We start from the raw sequence: 19,422 nt of genomic DNA on the forward strand, positions 1-19,422 counted from the left end.
TTTTCAGCCTCCTTTCCATGGGCCAAGTGCACTCATGACTTTTATGTTTCTAGCAATATAGAGATCAAAACTTTTCTATGCCATGACTTTGTTCTAGCTGGCTCACATCCACAGTGGGAACAAAAAAAAAAATGGTTTATTTGTTCTTTATCTGAATGTCATTGAAAATAAAACTTGCAGATGCACACAGAGTCTTGAATAAAAATAGAAAATATTACACAGTTTCTGTGCCCTTACTATTATTTAATTTTAAAATACTTTGTTATAGAAATGTAGTATTATTTATAATAAATTTTATATACAATTGATAACAATAGCTGCCACTTTAATAAATGTTTAAGATGCAGTGGTATTTCATGTGAAGCTGTGTATAATAAATGTACACCTCTCAGTTCAAATGCCTCTGTTAACTTTTTTGAAAGTTACAGATCTACCTTTCTCTTCTAATGTCAATTAAGAGTTTTTCTCAGAAATTTTGTTAATTCAAATTAACTCTCTTAGAGATCTTTCTCTGTGAAGAACTCTACAGTGTGAAAGCTGTATCAGTTTCATTTCTTTAAGTTTGTGAACTTCAAATTAAAGATAAAGAAAATCCTGAGTCTCATTTCTCTTTATTTTCCTGCAGCGTTTATCCAATGGCTCTATAGACTCAACTGATGAAACCAGTCAAATAGTCGAACTGCAAGAATTGCTTGAAAAGCAAAACTACGAAATGGCCCAAATGAAAGAACGTTTAGCAGCCCTTTCTTCCCGAGTGGGAGAGGTAGAACAAGAAGCAGAGACTGCAAGGAAGGATCTCATTAAAACAGAAGAAATGAACACTAAATATCAAAGGGACATTAGGGAGGTAAGTGATTCATAACACTTTCAGTCTTTACTTCTCAAATGCTCTCTCTGAGATGCATTTTCCATAATCGCCCCTAGTGACAATACTCTTTACATCTCAAAAGACCATCATGTGGGATGCATTATGTTAATTATGGAACTTGTGCACTAAAGCAAAAATTGTTTACTTTAAATATATGGAAATAAATTTTGATATCATGTCTCAGATATAATAAAAAGTGTCTACAGTTTTTAAAGATTAAAAAAATTTTGAGCTGTTCATTTTAAACAACCCCAGATGTATGTGTAATGAATTGCTAGGTTCTTAGATATGGGACTACTCAAAGACATTATTTAAAAATTTTCCTTTTCATTTTGGGTTTGTGTCTATGCATATGAATGTATAAGTTTGAATGTAGGAGCCTTCCTCTTTCTATATATTCTATTCTTGCTAGACTTACCATCATGTTATATATTTTAAGAAGAGAGCACTAGGAAGTTACTATAAAAGATACAATAAGATTACTTATTAGTAACATTGTTAAATCATCTTACCAGCTAAGATAAAAGTTTAGATTTTTTTCAGTTTGTTCAATTAAAAGAAATATGTATTTATGAAAATTTTATTTTGTGAAATCTCTATTTGTATACACTTCTTAAAATTGTACATATTTATTTCTTTATGTCTTTTGTATATAATTAGCTACTTGTTATTGGAGTTGACCCTACTCTACATACACAGTTCTTTTCTTTGTATTTTATTTTGAGCCTGTTTTATCATATTTTTTATTCATCATCCCATCAAAACTGTTCTTATCCAAGTTGTCATTGAACTCATGTTGCTGAGCCTAGCTAGGGGCCACTTCTCAGTTCTATCAGGCACTTGATCAGCCATCACTCCCTGGAGCACTTTTTTATTTAGCTATTAGTACACTACACATTCCTGATTTTCCTCAAGTTTACTTACTACTCCCATTTCAGTCACCTTTCCTGGACCAGCTTCCTCCCCAGTCTTGGAGTGACTTCCTTTCTCAACCTACCTGTGCCCCCTAAATTCATCCAGTCTCACACCACCCATTGACTTATGGTCCCAATTTAAATCTCCAGCCTATCCTTCTCTCCTGACTTTCAGATGCCTGTATCTAAATCTTCAGTGAGTATTTCAAAATCAGATCCCTCAAGACTGTTTTCCTGATATTCTCTCAGAGAGCCAGACTTGCAGTTTTACACAACTCAGCTGATGGCAGCCCATTATTGTTGCTCAAACCAAAAAACCTTGGAGCTCTCCTTGGTACCTTCTCACCCACACACTGTATTTGATTCAGTTGTAAATCCTATTTACTTGCAGCCTCACTATATCTCCCTAATGTGAACTCTTCTCACATCTTCCATGGCTCTTCCTTATTCCACAGGACCATAGTCTATCAAGGGATTGTTATAATAGTTTTTAATCAACACAGTAACCTGAGTAATCTGTTAAAATTTGTCAGCTCAAGTCACTTTTCTGCTTAAAACTCTACAATGACTACCTATCCTATTTCCATTAAAACTGAAGTCCTTGCAGGGGCCTACAAGCCATGTGCTATCTCCACTACCATCCATTGTGGAACTCACTTCCTTGTCTTTCATTTTATGCCACTCTGTTCAGCTCAGGTGACCTCCTGAACAAGCCAGGCCTGTTCTGTTATGCTTTCTTTTCCCTCTGCCTTTTGCTCAAATGTTTTCTCATTGAAATGTCCCCTGACCATCCTATTTACACATATACACACACATACACTCTTCGTTTTCTCTTATTTTTTATTCTCACAGAACTTATTGCACCTGAAACAATAGCTATTTTATTGACTTACTTATTTATTGTATGCTTTCTTCTCCAACTGTACATACAAATGCATAAAGGCTGAAAATTTTTTTGTCTTGTTTTGTTTACTGATCCATTTGAATCACCTACATAACCATTGAGCATATGATAGATGCTCAAAAAAATCTTTGTTGAGAAAATGAATATTTATAGATGTTTGATGTAAACATCAAAAGGCATGGATAGGATTAGAATATGTCCTAAAACAATGTCTGCTCTGTCAAAAAAAGACACATGACTCATGAAGGGGGCAATTGCTCTGCCGCCGCACTGATAAAGAGTGTGCTCTCTACACCCTTAAGTGAGTTACCAGTTTATAGATATGTCCCTTATCTCAATTCTTCCTCACAGGCGAAACTCAGAATTTATGAAGTAAATACATTTAACCTCTCTTCTATATCACTGTTAAGGAATACCAAGATTTCTGGGTAGTAAACCACCAAAGCCATTTCTTGAGCTTTTGCTCATTCTGTGTTTCTTTATTCTCTTAGTCCTAGAGATTTAGCTTTTTTCCTTTCATTTAACACTCATCTACTTTACTCATGCTTATTTAACCCAGGGTCATGGGTGGAGCCCAGTATCCCTGGCTACCCATTCTTATTGATGATGTAAAAATTATTGTTTGATTCTAATGGTCTTTGCATGTAGGTGACAAAAATTTTAATTATCTGATACAAGGTGTTATTGGGAATACATTGTACTGGCAGAAGGTGTTTGGCCTTCACATGAATTCTTTTAAATTATAATAACTATTCTTATCAGCGCTATAATTTCTATGTAGTTGAACTTTAGAAGGGTTTCATAAGAAAAGAGTATCTCTCATCACTCACCTTTGAAAGGAGGTTGCAAACACCAATGCTTTCAGAGCCAGGCAGGCAGTATAAATGAATAAAGTGCCCAGTGTGAAATACTGGAAAGTGATCAAGTTCATTAAACCAGGGTAAGCACCCTATACTCTGCCTGCCTTTCTGGTTGCATCACATGTGTGTGTGTGCGAGTGTGTGTTAAGGACACAGTGAAGGTCAAATAAAATATTTTCAAAAAGTTTCAAGACATAGCCATAAGCTCCTGGACTGCTGCTAAGAATTTCTTAAATACCAACTATGAAAAATATTCTAGGTGCACTGTATCGAATTTCTCTAATTCCTTACAACTGTTTGATAGAGAAGGTACTTGTCATTATCCCCACTTTTCTCAGGTGAGAGATCTAAGGTTTACTAAAGGAAAGTGACCTTCCCAAGGCCTATGCACGGCCCTTCCCAGGCCCCAGTACTGGAAAGATACAGGACAGGCCCGACTTGGAAACCTGTACTTTATTCGACACTGAGCAGCTTCCCAAATCAGAGACATATAGTCATTACTTCAGTGATAGAAACTGTCATTAAAAAATGTAGCTGTAATATAATCAATATTTTGGTCACTTTTCCCAATAGGCAAGAAAATGCAAAAATCACATACTTAAAAAAGGTATCATTTACTCACATTCAAAGTCCTAAACTTAGCTTTTGTTTTCCTGAATAATAAAGTGTTCTTGGGCTGTGGTCACACAAAATCTACTAGATTGCAAGTGTTTTAGTAGAAAAAAATTAACATGATTTTTCTTGCTACCCCTGCAGCAAGAAAATATATGATTTATATATTAAATAAGCAATAAATATTTATTGAATTAAGAAAAATTATAGAATAGGAAAAACTAACCATATAACTAAAAATTGATATGTATTGCACTTTATATGTGAGAACACTCACATATAAAATAAATGTAATTTAATTATTCTAGAAAAATGTATATAATTTATTTATATTTTCAATTATATAAGTATGTTTCATTAAGGGTTTCAAATTATAGTTTTGAAATTATTCTTTGTCAAGAAATAAATCTATCTAAAATTTATTTTCATACGAAGTTTTGTTTTAGTTGCTCAATAAAGTGACTGTGACCTTCTAGAGTAAGGAGGCTGGATTAAGTCTAGACACAATACACCTGTTAGAGAAGATAGATAAGTTCCATCCTTAGTGTTGGGAAGGCATTTTTAAGAGCAGCTATTGTTGGATATCTTCAGGTGTTTAATCCAAAAGTGCAGCCAGAGGGTTCAACTAAAACCTGTTTTTCTTTCAGTATTTGAACAGAAAATGTTCAGAACAAATCCAGAGCCCTGGCTGGTGTGTCTCCATGGACTGAGTGCAGGCCTGCAAACCAAAGGGTTGCTGATTTGATTCCCAGTCCAAGCACATGCCTGGGTTGCAGGCCAGGTCCCCAGTTGGAGGCATGAAAGAGGCAACCACACATTGATGTTTCTCTCCCTCTCTTTCTCCCTTTCTTCCCCTCTCTCTAAAAATAAATAAAATCTTTTTTTTTTTAAAGGACAACTCCAGAAAGCTACTAACATGCAAAAATGTTGGAAAGTTATTTGTTAAAGCCTTAGTTTTCAAAAGTAAAAAGACAAAAACAAAAAAGAACAAAAAATAGTAAACAGACAATTCCATAACAGAAGTTTAGCTCTCCACTTTTTATCAAGAGGACTACTTAATCAAGTATTGGAATAATATTTCATTAAATATGTAGATATGCAAAGAATTAGAATTTCCTATGAATTATTTAAATCTTGTTTTATGCATAAAACCAACTTATCTTTCCAACTTCCTATTAAAAGCTCTTCAAAACATTGTTAATTGGTTAAATGAATTTGTCTTTTATCTTATTGAAACATAGAGTTATATCTTCATTGTACCAGCTTTATAGCTATATTTATTTGATGTAATAAAATTCAGTTTATACATAAGTGTCAGGTCAAGAAATAATTGAATCTTTCCTCTGTGTTCCCCCTTTTTTAGACAGCAATTTTTTCAAGGACAAAAATAGCGTCCTTTTTTAGAAATTCCAAGTGACACATAGGGAAAAGATATTTCTTCAACTTGTAAATTCAAAATTTATTTTTGTCAACACAGCCTGTAGTTAAAAATTGAATCTCCCACATGAATCACTGAATTGAAAATGCAGTACCAAAGTCACCTACAATGACTCCTGTGTTTAATGTATGGCACAGAGTCATATCAACTAATTGTAGGCATAATATTAGTTAATAATAAAAAGTAGATACGATTTATTGAGTGAGTTTTCTGCATGAAATATAATGCAAAGCACTTAAACACTATAATAAACATACCTTAACAATGTTATGTGGTAACAATATCTCATACAAAGAAAAGGGGGAGTGTTAAACAACATTGCAACATTTATATGATAACAGATAATATGTATGAAAAACTAGGTTTGGAGGGAGTATGTACTACTTCAGGATTCATGTTCTGAAGAAACATACATATGCCTTTAACTGAATTTATTACTATTATAATTTACTAAGAATCTTATATATGCAGGTTAGATTCAGAATTTTCTCTTTGAGCTAAGAAATTAATAAAATATATCCTGGGCAGACAGCTCAGCTGCTTAGAGCATGGTCCCATTATACCAAGGTTGTGGGTCCAATCCCCAGGCAGAGCACAGTCAGAAATCTACCAATGAATGCATAAGCAAGTGGAAGAACAAATCCTTGTTTCTTTCTCCATCATTCCTCTGTCTCTAAAAAGCAAGAAATTTTAAAAAATTATTTTAATTGACAAAATATTCAGTGCTCTGTATGAAAAAGATATTAATAAAATGCAATATTAATGACTGTATACATTCTGAAGAGATCCTCTAAGATAAATACCCTACCATTGTTATACTAAAAAACACATATGAAATAGAATAAGTCAAAATGTAAAATGAAAGCTTTTTGAATAGAAATTATTTTGGGGATGGCTAAAATCTAGTGTTGTGTACCTAATGTCAAAAATAAATTAATATGAATATTTTCTTGCCAAATTGATCAATTAATTGCATTTTATACATTTGAAATTAATAATAAAGTAATTAATCAAGTAGTCTTTAATTGGGCCTCGAAGATCAGCAAGATTAAGCTAGACAAAGAAGGCAATAAAAATGCATTCTGGGTGGAAATGAAGTGACAGAGTATATTAGTTTACTGGGGCTGCCACAATTAAAAATGACCATAAACTAGGTGGGTTAAAACAACAGTAATTTATTCTCTTACAGTTTTGGAGGCTATAAATTCAAAATTGGGATGCCAATAAGGCAGTATTTCCTCTGAAGACTCTAGTAAAGAACCTTTATTTGCCACTTCTAGCTTCTTGTGGTTACTGGGATTCCCTAGTGTTCTTAGCTCATAACAGTATAACTACAATCTCTCTGTCTCCCTCTTCACCTTGCCTTTTCTTCTGTGTATCTTGGTCTTCCTCTCCTTATAAGAATACCAGTCATTGGATTTAAGGCCCACACTAATCCTGTATGGCATCATCTTAACTTGATTACTTCTGCAGAAACTTATTTGCAAACAAGGTCAAATTCATACGTCCTGGGTAGAACTTGAGAGGACGGGACACAATTCATTCCAGTACATAGAGATAAAGAAGTATCAGGTTAAAAAGCTACTTCTCTTCTAAGCTTTGTAGCTCAGATTTTATATTAAAAATGTAGGGGAGCACATCAAGCCAAGATGCAATATGATCAGATTGACATTTAGAATGGTCTCTTGGTCAGTAAGGTAGAGAATCAGTAAGCAGGAAAAAAGACCTAGAGGAAGATGACAGGTTGGGTTGTTAAGTGAGAGTTAGGGTGAAGAAATTTTCAAGAATGATCCTGAATTTCTGTGGAGAGTGCTGTCTTTCTGTAGCCAAGTGGTACAAGAAGAGCTGATTTGTGGATAGGCAGGGTGACTAAGGACAACGTGTTGAGTTGCAAGGTAGATATATTACTTTTGTTCAATTTTATTATGATATATTCATAATTTAAGTCAATATTTAGAAGGTATAAAACTAAAGCCCACACAAATGCATACATACACACACATGCACACACATAAATAGCCCCACCTACCTCCATCTCTTTTCCTTAGAGTCTTAATTTCAATCTTTTTAGCCATTACTTCTAGTATTTTCTCTATTATTTAAGCTTGATCTATGTATTTGTATCATATTATATGGAAATTTTAGCTTTCATATTGTCTCCCTTACTATCTCTTCCCATCCTTTCACTATAATTCACTCAAAATCACATTAATTATTACCATTAGTATGATTATGCAAATAATTTCCAAAACTGATCCAAGTAGGAGTTTCCTATGATAGTATTTCCTTTTGTTATACAGCTTTCTGTTTTTCCAGCATTTTATTAATTACATGGTATATTAATTTGCTTATTTATTTTGAAAACTATGGGAAATCTCACCAACTCCAATAGTTTGGCAGAAATACATAATTTCAAATTATGGTCAATGGTCAAACAGATCATTTATCATTCTTATTTTTATTTTCTCCAAATCATCCCTTTTCCTCTGCCTTCCCTCTCTGCTCTATACCAGCCTCTTTGTAAGCCTCTTTTCATTTTGGAAGGATTTACCTCTACTGTCACCTGGAAAACCCAGGAGATAAGAATAATCAAATTCCCTAAAAAAGAAAAAGCATAAAACTCAGATCACAGATAATTATTAAGCTTTGAGAAAAGGGGAACACCTGTTATAAACTAATTTCCACGTGGTGGTGAGGGAGATCAGGCAGTTGAAGGACTCTCTGTTTCGGATCTTCTATTTATTTTGGAATATTAGAAAAATATTTGTCTACTGGTGGGTGTGACAGGATTGGCCATGGATTCTGGAGGAGAGTAACAAGAGAGATTAGGAATGAGTGATCACAGAATCTGGATAGTGACATATGGATACCACCAACATCCCTTGATTTCAGGCTGTTTATGCAAAGCAGCTCCCCACATTGTCAGGAAACCACACCAAGCCCATGAGGCTCACTTCTGCAGCTGACTTTTGCCAACACCATCTTAAAAGGTAGGTTATGTACCTACTAATAAATTTCCATGTAATCTTTTAGGAAGATAAAATCATCTCCAAATTATTTATGAATTAGACAGTTTGAAATATCATTAATGCAATGGTTTTACTGCATTTGCACCAACACTTAAGTTTTTTGATAGAGTTTTGTGTTCATTGAGTAGTTTAAATTTCTTCTATTTGGAATATATGTAACAAGGGAAATGATTAAGTTCCAAAGTCAAGAGATCAATTCATTTGTGCATAAGATTCAATTTTACCTTTTTTGCCTCCTCTTTTAACCATTGAGTTACTCTTCTTACTTATGAAGATGAAAATCCTTATTTGAAGTTTGCTTTGCAATTTTGTGCTGTAGCTACCATCTCACCAATTTTATGATATGTAACTCTACCTAAAATTGACCTCTCTTGTGTAATGAACTAGTTTATCTGCCACATCTTCTCTAAGACTGTCAACTCTAAGGTAGGTAGTTTCAATAATACTTGGTTACATTCTCAGAGAAAGATAATTTTTGGTTAATCCAAGATGTAAAGATAATTCTGACAGATGAATTGGGAAAACTCACATAAAATCTTACATTCCTTCCATGAAAAGAAATAAATTGATATATACTTCAAGAAAGCAATGTTTTTTATATCTTACTATTTTATTTAAATATCAAGATAATACAGTAAGCTATCGAGAATCTGAATTGAAAATTTATATTATTTTAATTGTAGGCCATGGCACAGAAAGAAGATATGGAAGAAAGAATCACAACCCTTGAGAAGCGTTACCTCAGTGCTCAGAGAGAATCTACCTCCATACACGACATGAATGATAAACTAGAAAATGAGTTAGCAAATAAAGAGGCCATCCTACGGCAGGTTCAGTATCTCTGTGTTGGTTTTATTCTGGTCCATGTGCGTGTTCTCTCCATTCTCACAAAACCTGGAGTGAATAAAATATGTTATTTCTTGACAGTCAATCATTCTCCAAAATTTAGAGTGAAATGAACTAAACAGATATGCTTTTCAGTATGTAATTTAGAAATTTCTCTTAATAATAATGAAAATAATGACTAATATTTACTTTGTATCTAGACATGAATCAGAAATGGTGCTAAAACGTTTACATATATTACCTCATGTCAATCTAACCACCACCTGTGAAGTAAGCACCTTTATTATCTTGAGGACAGTAAGGTTCAGGGACATGAACACTTTCCCAAGGCCACAAAATTGGTACTTGCCAGAGTCTACAGTAGAAACCAAAGTCTATTCCATTCTAGAGCAGGAGTGAGAAGACTGGCCCATGTGTCAAAACTATGGCTCTAATTTACAACTAAAGTTTTATTGAAACATAGTCATATCCATTTATTTAACCACTGTCTACTGCTTTTGTGCTACAACAGTAGAATCAAATTGCTAGAACAAAAACTGTATGATACACAAAGCCTAAAATATTTATTATTTGGCCCTTCATAGAAAAAGTTTGCCAACCCCAACTCTACAGCCTTACCTCTTAACCATCATGATTCATTATCTCTCCCCCTCCAGCTAATACTGTGATTTTCAATATTTTGCTCTCATGGTACATCTGAAGTGTTAGTACTAAGTGGTATTCCATTTGTCCAAGTATGTATTTACTGTTAAATAATTTTCTTTTTGCTGCCATTGGTAAGAGCTTTTCTACTTTTTAATGTGCTGAATTGCATTAAGGCAGATGGATAAATGATATATAAAAACATGAGGACAATCATCTTTTTGCATAGTGGGTGTGGTAGATGATTTTAAGTCTAGGATAATGGCTGAAGTCCAAATCTCCTAGTGACTGGTGTTCTCTATCCTAACTGTGCCTCTTTGTCTCTTTTTCCATCCCTATTTCAGATGGAAGAGAAGAACAGACAGTTACAAGAGCGTCTTGAGCTCGCTGAGCAAAAGTTGCAGCAGACAATGAGAAAAGCTGAGACCTTACCGGAAGTAGAGGCTGAACTGGCACAGAGAATCGCAGCCCTGACAAAGGTACTGCCATAAAACCGTTGGTCAGCCTAGTGTGTTTATGGAAATGACTAGTAATCAAAATGGATTCTATAAAGATTTTCTTTAGGCTGCATGAAAATTGTTTATTTAATGTTTATTACATTGGTTTCTTATTTAGGTGAATTTTTCATATTATATTATATTTATTCTGATATGAATGATTAATGTATGAATATCATGATTCCCTTGCCTATTTAAATGTTAACAAAAACAAACAACATTTCATGTCCTTTTAGTCCTTTTACTAATTTTCCATGGTAGTATTTACCCACAAGAATAATTACTTAATATAAACACATGATGATATTTAATATGTATGTACATGAAGATAGTAATCTAATAGGCTTATGCATAAATTGGTATTAGCAATATATGAAATATCATAATGAGTTGATTCCTTTCTGACTATAGTAGGAAAAAAATTTCTTAGAAGTTGGAAGTAAGAATTGTAGAAGTCTAAAGTCTACAGCCATTAAAAAGTCAGAAGGCAATTTTAGTAGATGCAATTTCTTCTGAAGCAGTTAAAGTCCATAGTCTGAAGAATGGTCAGTAGTATCTATCATGATACAGCCATTAGATTATGCACTTATCTACATATTTTAGGTTTTGCAGCCATTACAGTGTTTAAAAAACTGTTATTACCTTTAACACTCAAATGGAAATGGCATTGCTTCAAAGTGTGAGTGCATGTCACTAGAATAAAAGTTCAGATTTTGTTCTTTAGAAGCATGTTTGACTTTTAATATTAATTCAAAGCACACAGTTGTTACTAAGAGCTAAATTTTCCACTCCACTGCAGTAAGAGGATAAGAAAGATAGGTGAACTGCAAGTTACGAATTGTGACAGTATAAAGGTAGGCATACATACTTGCATTCCTGAAAAAGTAGATAATTAAAGAAGAAGAGTAGACTTATGCTTATTAGTTAAAATAGGGAAGTTAATCAGGTAGTAAAAAGCAAACATTTGACAATATGTTTCAGGATTAGAAAACATTGGAATGGTTGGTTATCTACAGAGTGTAGGAGTAACTAGCTGAATAAACATTAGTCTGATTAGAGTGATGTTACAACCTGGATTCTTCTGTAGTCACAGATCATGCAGTAAAGCCCTCTGGCAATCCAAGAAATGTGTAATTATTAGTAAAAAATAAATGTATCATTTTAGCCCCAACCAATGTGGCTCAGTTCAGTGGGTGTCATCCTGCAAAGAGAAATATTGTTAATAGTATTCTATTTTTTCTTGTGAAGATATTTTAAATTACTATAGTATGGATTAAGATATGTACACTTAGTCTTTTTATCTGAGGAACATGAAAGCTTTTATAGTTATTTTATTGAATTTAATTATTTTAGGGGGAGTTAAGTGGTTAAATAATAAAAATAACATTTGTAAAATTTTAGTATAAAATAATCATCAGTATTATCCTGAGTAAAATACAGGAAAGGTTAGAATATCTTCCAAAGAAACATGGTTTAAACTTCTGCAAATAATTGCCCCAAATTAACTTCTGATAGACTTGGAAGATAACATAATTCAAAATGTAATACTTTACTTATGAGATTTTAACATTCATGAGAATTCTTAATTTAGAACATTTTTTGAAAAACTTGATGGCTGTCTGGGCTTTTTTGCCTTTTGTTTTATCCTCTGAGGCTCTTATTTTGATACATATCTTCACTTGCATACCGAAAATAATTTCCTCAGTTTACTCCAACCTAATAGTATATTGCTGAAATTTACTTCCTCCAGACCCTTTTGATTTCTTCGTTTTTCAGTAGAGTTTTTCTTCTTAAAATGTTTTTTAAATGCTAGAATTTACTCTGCTTCTCATTCTTACTGATTTCTTTTCTGATTGGCTCTATATCCATTACAGTATTTCAGACATACAGTTTTGAGAAGATTGCTGTGTTTAAGTCATTGTACACAGTCCACTAGTGTTTAGATGTCAAAACACTTCCTCTGCTTGTACCATTTTTATAACATTTGAAGATCACTCTTTCATTTGTTCTCCCAAATTTTATGGCTGCAATATTATTATTATTTTTTTTTTTTTTTTGCCCTCTGCTCTCAAGACCTTTAGGGGACAGCTCCAGATCTGCTTTATTTATTTATTTTTGGAATTTCAATTCATTTTCAATATCTCATTATTGATCATCATTGTCTTTTTCTAGTTCTTAATATGTTTGACTATTCAAAAAGGTTAAAAGATTTCAAGCCCTGGCTGGCATAGCTCAGTGGATTGGGCGCAGGCTGCGAACCAAAGTGTCGCAGGTTCGATTCCCAGTCAGGCCACATACCTGGATTGCAGGCCATGACCCCCCGCAACCACACATTGATGTTTCTCTCTCTATCTCCCTCCCTTCCCTCTCTAATATAAATAAATAAATAAATAAATAAATAAATAAAATCTTTCAAAAAAAAAGTTAAAAGATTTCTGCCTATTTTTAACCAAGGCTCCTCTCTCCTATATTTTGAATAATATTCTTAACAATCCCTAAGACATTTCACTTGGTATGTGTATATACACCAAATAAATAAATAAATAAATAAATACACACACACACACACACACACACACACACACACATATATATATATATATAAAATTTTTATTGTCACCTGCTTATGTTTTCTTTTCTTTGGCTCTCCTCTCTTTAGTTTCTTCCTCATTTTCAAATACATCTGCACTCTTCCCAAAGGTATTTCTGCCTATGTAATTTTTTCTAAAACTGTAGCTCATTTGGAATTCTTAAGTGTTACATTAAAGAATGAGCACAAAACAAACCCTGTGTCTCATCAAGGAGTATAAAAAATGGCAGATTATACTTGTGTGACCTTTTGTTTATGGTAATTGCTTAAACTGCATTCTTTACAAGGATAAGGTGAACATAAATCAATGGTGGCTGAAAGTTGACCCCAGTGTTTTTAGAAGTGATGTCTGAATCTATTCTTTGGTTGATAAAACTATCTCTTTTTCTCCATGTATGTGCATGCATGTGTATATGTAGATAGGTAGGTAAACCTCATTTAAGAGTTTTAGAAAGTCACAAATGTAACTATGGATAAAACTAAAAATGTAGCTTTTGCAAGTATTTATACAAATAATTAATAAAGATTTTGGGTTCCCAATCTTACGATTTATCATGTTTACATCTTTAATTAAAATTCATATTTCCTTAGCAAAGACATAATTCATCTTAAATTCTATAAGGTATTTTATTTATTTTTAGTATCAATAAAAAGATCAGCAATAACATAGTAATTTAAACATGATGGAATTCTTATTCATTCTCTGAAGTGAATTTCCACAATATTTTGGTGTCTTTTGAGTAGTTAAGATGGAAGCAGGTAGAAGTTTTAAGTACCTTGAAAGATATAATGGATGTTACTTGTATTTTTGGAGCTATAGTTTTAGAAACTGAAATAATTATGTCTTAACTACCTCGAATCAGTCACCTAATTAATTTTCACACCACCGTTAAATTGTACTTTTGAGAGATTACAGATAACTTTAGGAATTTGGATTATGTAATTTCAACAACAGCTTGACCCACTTACTGTATTCTTAATTTAATTTTAAGTTTCAAATGTTATTATAAAACCATTTTATGGCATTTGGGGACAATGGTAGCCTTCTATGTTTCTCATGCTTGGAATTTTGAGGAGATAATTTCATTATTATTATTTCTTTATTTCCCCCATTTATGAAATGAAAATATCAAAAGGAAAATTAAAAACAGTAAATGTTGAAGTGTAACTTGCATTAGCACACTGGTCAAATATTAAGTGTTATTTCATAGATTAAAATGAAATTCCTTGCATAAAATAGTACAAATATACATGAACCAATATGTGAATAGGTTACCATTATCTTTTCAGGTACTGCATGATATATTTAAATATAGTTCTATATTTGCATAGAGTAAGTTTCACTGTTTTAGCATAAACTTATAAAGATATAAAATGTAATAGAATATGCTCTGGAGTTAAATTCTGTAGTTCTGACATAGGATACTTGTAATTATAATGATACTTGTAATGATGATGAAAATGTTGCTGTAACTTTACATGTAACCTGTGTATAACATACTAATGTGGTTCTGCTATCAGCAATGTCACATGTGTTAAACAGTCTGCATCTGTGGTAACCTGGCAGTCATCCCTAAGACATGTAACTAACCTTGGCACTGGAGAAACTTTAGCTCACTAAGGCAAGATGCTACCTATACACTTCAGGGCACTATTTTGTTTCCACAACAACAAATCAATGCAGAAACAATTTTGGAGTGGTCACTAGTGTCTTTCAGTATGGTTCACAAATAACTTCTCTTGTCCTCACACCATTATTGTCACCTTGATAATTTGAGGACCTTAATGATATTCACTTAAAACTTCAGATTCAGACCATATCTGAGAACAGGTGCTAAGGTTCTAGACCTCGAGCCATAATGTGTGTTCAGAGACAAGAAATCATTTTGTGTTTGCTGCTGTTGCTGAGGAAACTGAATCCTGCTTGAATTAGATGATACTACTAATAATTAACCCTGCGGCTTAGCTTTTTCTCTGATTTCTACAGAGTTGAGTTTATAATAAATTTTATTCCAAATTTATTTCACCCAAGTCATTGCCTTAGTATATTCCTCAACATTATTTCCATTATTTTTAAGTAATATGATATACAGACAAGCAAACAAAAATACAAAACTTTTAACAACCTATCAGAGACATATTCTAGTGTTTGGTTTCTCATAATTCCAATTATTACATGACTCTTTCAGAGTTGCTTTAATTAATTCTGTAGTAGTCTTTCATTGCCCTCCATCACTAACCTTCCATACCTTAGGATGGTAGCTTTTTATTTGAACATATCATTGTTTTTCAATTATAACCATCAACTGCATCATGTTCACCAGATATCAGTGTAATTTTTTCCACATAAGATTTTGTCTATTAAAGTATTAAATTTGCTGTCACACTTTTCTTTTAAGCATTCTGTGCTGTGTTCTGTTCAGCGTCAGTGTCTTTAGTTCTGATTTTTCAATTTTGTCCCTCTCCTTTTCCTTGACTCGTTAGTCTGATCCAACCTCTTCTACCTCATCTGATGATTATCAATATGTTATGGAAGCTAAACTACAAGAAATGATCTCCATACGTAGGAAGGTAGTCCTACTGGACTTTACTTTCTATTGCTAAATAGAATCCATCTAAGTTTTTCTTTTCTTTTATAAAAATTATGTTACTTTTATTTATTGATAATCGACCATCTGTGCAGTTCAGTGCTTCAGGAGCTTACAATTGGACAATGGCAGGTTTGTTTTCAAACCATGCACAGTCTGCATGTTACATTTGGCTGATTTCATTGCTCATAAATAACTCCAATGTTTTGCTGATGCTTGGATGTAACAGGCCTTTGTAGCTGACACATTTCAAGCAATGCTGTTCAGCTGCCTGTTTAAATAAAGTTTCTTTTTTGAAAATTACATTTGCAGTTGGTAGTAGCTTGCTTTACATTTTATTTCAATTTATTTAGAGGAAAAGTGTTCATCAAATCTTACATGTCAGGTACACTTTTCATATTTCTTAACAGGCTGAAGAGAGACATGGAAATATTGAAGAACGCATGAGACATCTAGAAGGTCAGCTTGAAGAGAAAAATCAAGAACTTCAGAGAGTACGTATATTAAGAACCCCACTTGATGATCTGTTTACAGATTTATATTATACATGTAAGAAATGAACATCTTAGCCCTGGCTGGCATAGCTCAGTGGATTCAGCGTGGGCTGCGAACCAAAGTGTCGCAGGTTCAATTCCCAGTCAGGGTACATGCCTGGGTTGCAGGCCATGACCCCCAGCAACCACACACTGATGTTTCTTTCTCTCTCTCTCCCTCTCCCTCTCTCTCTCTCTCTCTCTCTCTCTTCCCTCTCTAAAAAATAAAAAATAAATTAAAAATTAAATATTTAAAAAAATGATTAAAGAAGACATTTTAGGTGAAATGCACAAACTTAAAAAAAAAGAAAAAAGAAACAAACATCTTTCTTGATTATGGATTACATTTATAAAATGTTATGAATATGCCCTGTGCATTTTAAAGAAAAAATTTTCTAACAATTTAATCAAAATAAAACATAAAAATAGGCCTGGCTGGCATAGCTCAGTGGATTGAGCTTGGGCTGCGAACCAAAGTGTCGCAGGTTCAATTCCCAGCCAGGGTACATGCCTGGGTTGCAGGCTATAACCCCCAGCAACCACACATTGATGTTTCTCTCTCTCTCTCTATCTCCCTCCCTTCCCTCTCAAAAAATAAATAAATAAAATATTAAAAAAATAAATAAAACATAAAAATAAATTCAATTTTAAAACTAGAAAAAATATAAAAACAAACCCAAATATTTTAAAAATTATTTTATGTCAAATTTATTTATTTGTTTTTCTTGAATTTCAGGCTAGGCAAAGAGAGAAAATGAATGAGGAGCACAACAAAAGGCTATCCGACACTGTGGACAGACTCCTGACTGAGTCCAATGAGCGCTTACAGTTGCACTTGAAGGAAAGAATGGCTGCTCTAGAAGAGAAGGTAAAACAACAGAAGGGGCACATGAACATTCAGCAGTATTCTTATCACATTTGTTTTGTATCGGCTATAATCATTATATTGGTCAAACGATTCACTGACTTTCCTTAATAAAAAGCATATGGCAGATAATCCTAGAGGCGAATGAACAGTTTCTGTAAAAATATGTAAGATTGATTTTTAAATAAATAGATAAATATTCTTCTTAGTCTGTAAATCTTGCATATTAACATGATCATATGAGACAAATGTATTAAAACATGCTGCTCTTTTATGATAAAAATATTTCATTTATCTTTTGTGTGTCATTCAAAAAAGCAAAATGATAAGACAAAAATAAATATGTTGGGGTGTACATGCAGGCTTGTTTTGAATTGTTCAAATGTTTTAAGTAACTGAATCTATTACAGACCTAAAATCCAAAATGTGATTGAGTTCATATCACCAGTAATGTCAATTCCAATATAGAATTTAGGCATGCAATATTTTTAGCTGTATTTTTTTAAGTGTTTCTGCACAGTCTGCAATTTCATTCATAATTACATACATATCATTGAGAGCCGACAGCTACCAAACCAGCAAGTTCTGTGAGCTGGTTGCCCATTGTAGTACATAAATAAAGAGAAGGGCTAAAACCTAGGTGTACAAATCATTTCGGAAATTTAGGTTGAATGCCAGTCACTACTTAAGTTAGACTTTTCCCCCTGCCCCATCTAATAAACCAACATTGGAAAAAATGTTTCAATAAAATGTGAAAGTATTTTGATTAATTTACCCATTAGGAAGTCATAAAGCTTGACTTCTTTCCATTCAACTACAAATGCATGGCCACTATGCCAATCACTATACCCTTAGTTTAACTTTACTCTGTAAACTTGAAAATAATGCACTGTTTCAACATTATCCTTTGTAGTACTATAAGAAAATTATAAAGCTTGTATGACAATAATACTTTTATGGTGAGGATCTTTGAAAATATCTATGCTGCAACTTGTTTTCCCATGTCATGATGGGAAATTAGTTTTTTTAATTGCTAAAATTATATTTTTATTTCTTTAAAAATTTAACTAGCATAGAAATTGCTAATTCTGTATTTGAAATATAAGTCCAGTAATTAAATGTTTAAAAAATATAATCTTACTATTTCTTTTTGTTTTGGATAATAGTAATCAGTTCATCTGAATTCTTTATCAATAATACCTGTGGCTAATATTAAGCTTGTAACTCCTTCTTATTTGAAAGTGGCCTAATTATTTCAAATTTTTAGGCTAAGAGGAGGCAAATAGAAATGTAAAGATAATATTGAGTCCATTTGTCAACTCAAATGCTAGAAAATAACATATCATATTTAAATTATGTATTTCTCAAAATGTTGAAGTGTCATGTTTCCAGATTCCATCGAAGCTTGGTTTCTATCAAAATGAATAAATAGATGCATCAAGGAAGAAATCAATGAAGATCTGGAGTGATAAAATAATAATGTCCATATTTTATTATTTTCTGTTTAATTTATTAATTATTTTGTTTGTTTCCTCTTTTGTAGAATGTTTTAATTCAAGAATCAGAAACTTTCAGAAAAAATCTGGAAGAATCTTTACATGATAAGGTATCATGAAAACTCACATTTTACCCATTTTTCTATTTACATTGGTGAATGTTTTGTAAAATAAATTTGATAAGAATTAATTTAAAGATGTTTTCTTTTTTATATTATACCTACAAAACTATACATATACATGGAAAGCCTGATGAAGTTTTACCAACCAAACATACTAAAAATCAACACTCTGGGAGCCCCACTCCTGTTAACATATACACCACTCTTGTACTAAAGGGGAATCTCTAGCTTGACTTCTTACAGAAAAAAAATTGGTTTTGACTTATTTGTGCTTTATATAAATGAAATTTAAAATGTATGCACTAATTTGAGTCTAGTTTGAGATATCATTTTAGCAAAAATATATTAAATATCTATTATGCATAAAAATTGTTAAGTTATATTTTTTCAAACATAATCCTAGTTGCAAAGTAGCTGAAAAATCTAGTTGAAGAGAAACAACTCACTTTTGACAAAGCAATGAGTCACAGATTAGCAGATGCCAAGCGTCAAATGAGTGAAACAGACAATGAGAACTACAGGTAGGAGAGATCACCATATGTTACTGGTATAAAGAAGTCGTCAGGGTGGTGGGACTTGACAAAAACTTTAAGAAAAGGTAGGACCATGTTGCAAGCC

General features: G+C 32.8%; 1 protein-coding gene across 19 annotated transcripts in view; it reads left to right on the forward strand.

The window, feature by feature from the left end:
* PPFIA2 (PTPRF interacting protein alpha 2) overlaps nucleotides 1–19,422 on the forward strand; it is a 461,362-nt gene that overhangs the window by 344,212 nt on the left and 97,728 nt on the right. For all 19 annotated transcript variants that reach the window (XM_028532610.2, XM_036018625.1, XM_036018632.1 and 16 more), the window contains 6 exons: nucleotides 626–847; nucleotides 9,309–9,455; nucleotides 10,458–10,592; nucleotides 16,199–16,282; nucleotides 17,058–17,189; nucleotides 18,730–18,792. In XM_028532610.2, the coding sequence (XP_028388411.1) occupies nucleotides 626–847; nucleotides 9,309–9,455; nucleotides 10,458–10,592; nucleotides 16,199–16,282; nucleotides 17,058–17,189; nucleotides 18,730–18,792 (783 nt within the window). The remainder of the gene's footprint in view (nucleotides 1–625; nucleotides 848–9,308; nucleotides 9,456–10,457; nucleotides 10,593–16,198; nucleotides 16,283–17,057; nucleotides 17,190–18,729; nucleotides 18,793–19,422) is intronic.

This window comes from Phyllostomus discolor, chromosome 2 (assembly GCF_004126475.2).
Source record: "Phyllostomus discolor isolate MPI-MPIP mPhyDis1 chromosome 2, mPhyDis1.pri.v3, whole genome shotgun sequence".
Classification (NCBI taxonomy): domain Eukaryota; kingdom Metazoa; phylum Chordata; class Mammalia; order Chiroptera; family Phyllostomidae; genus Phyllostomus; species Phyllostomus discolor.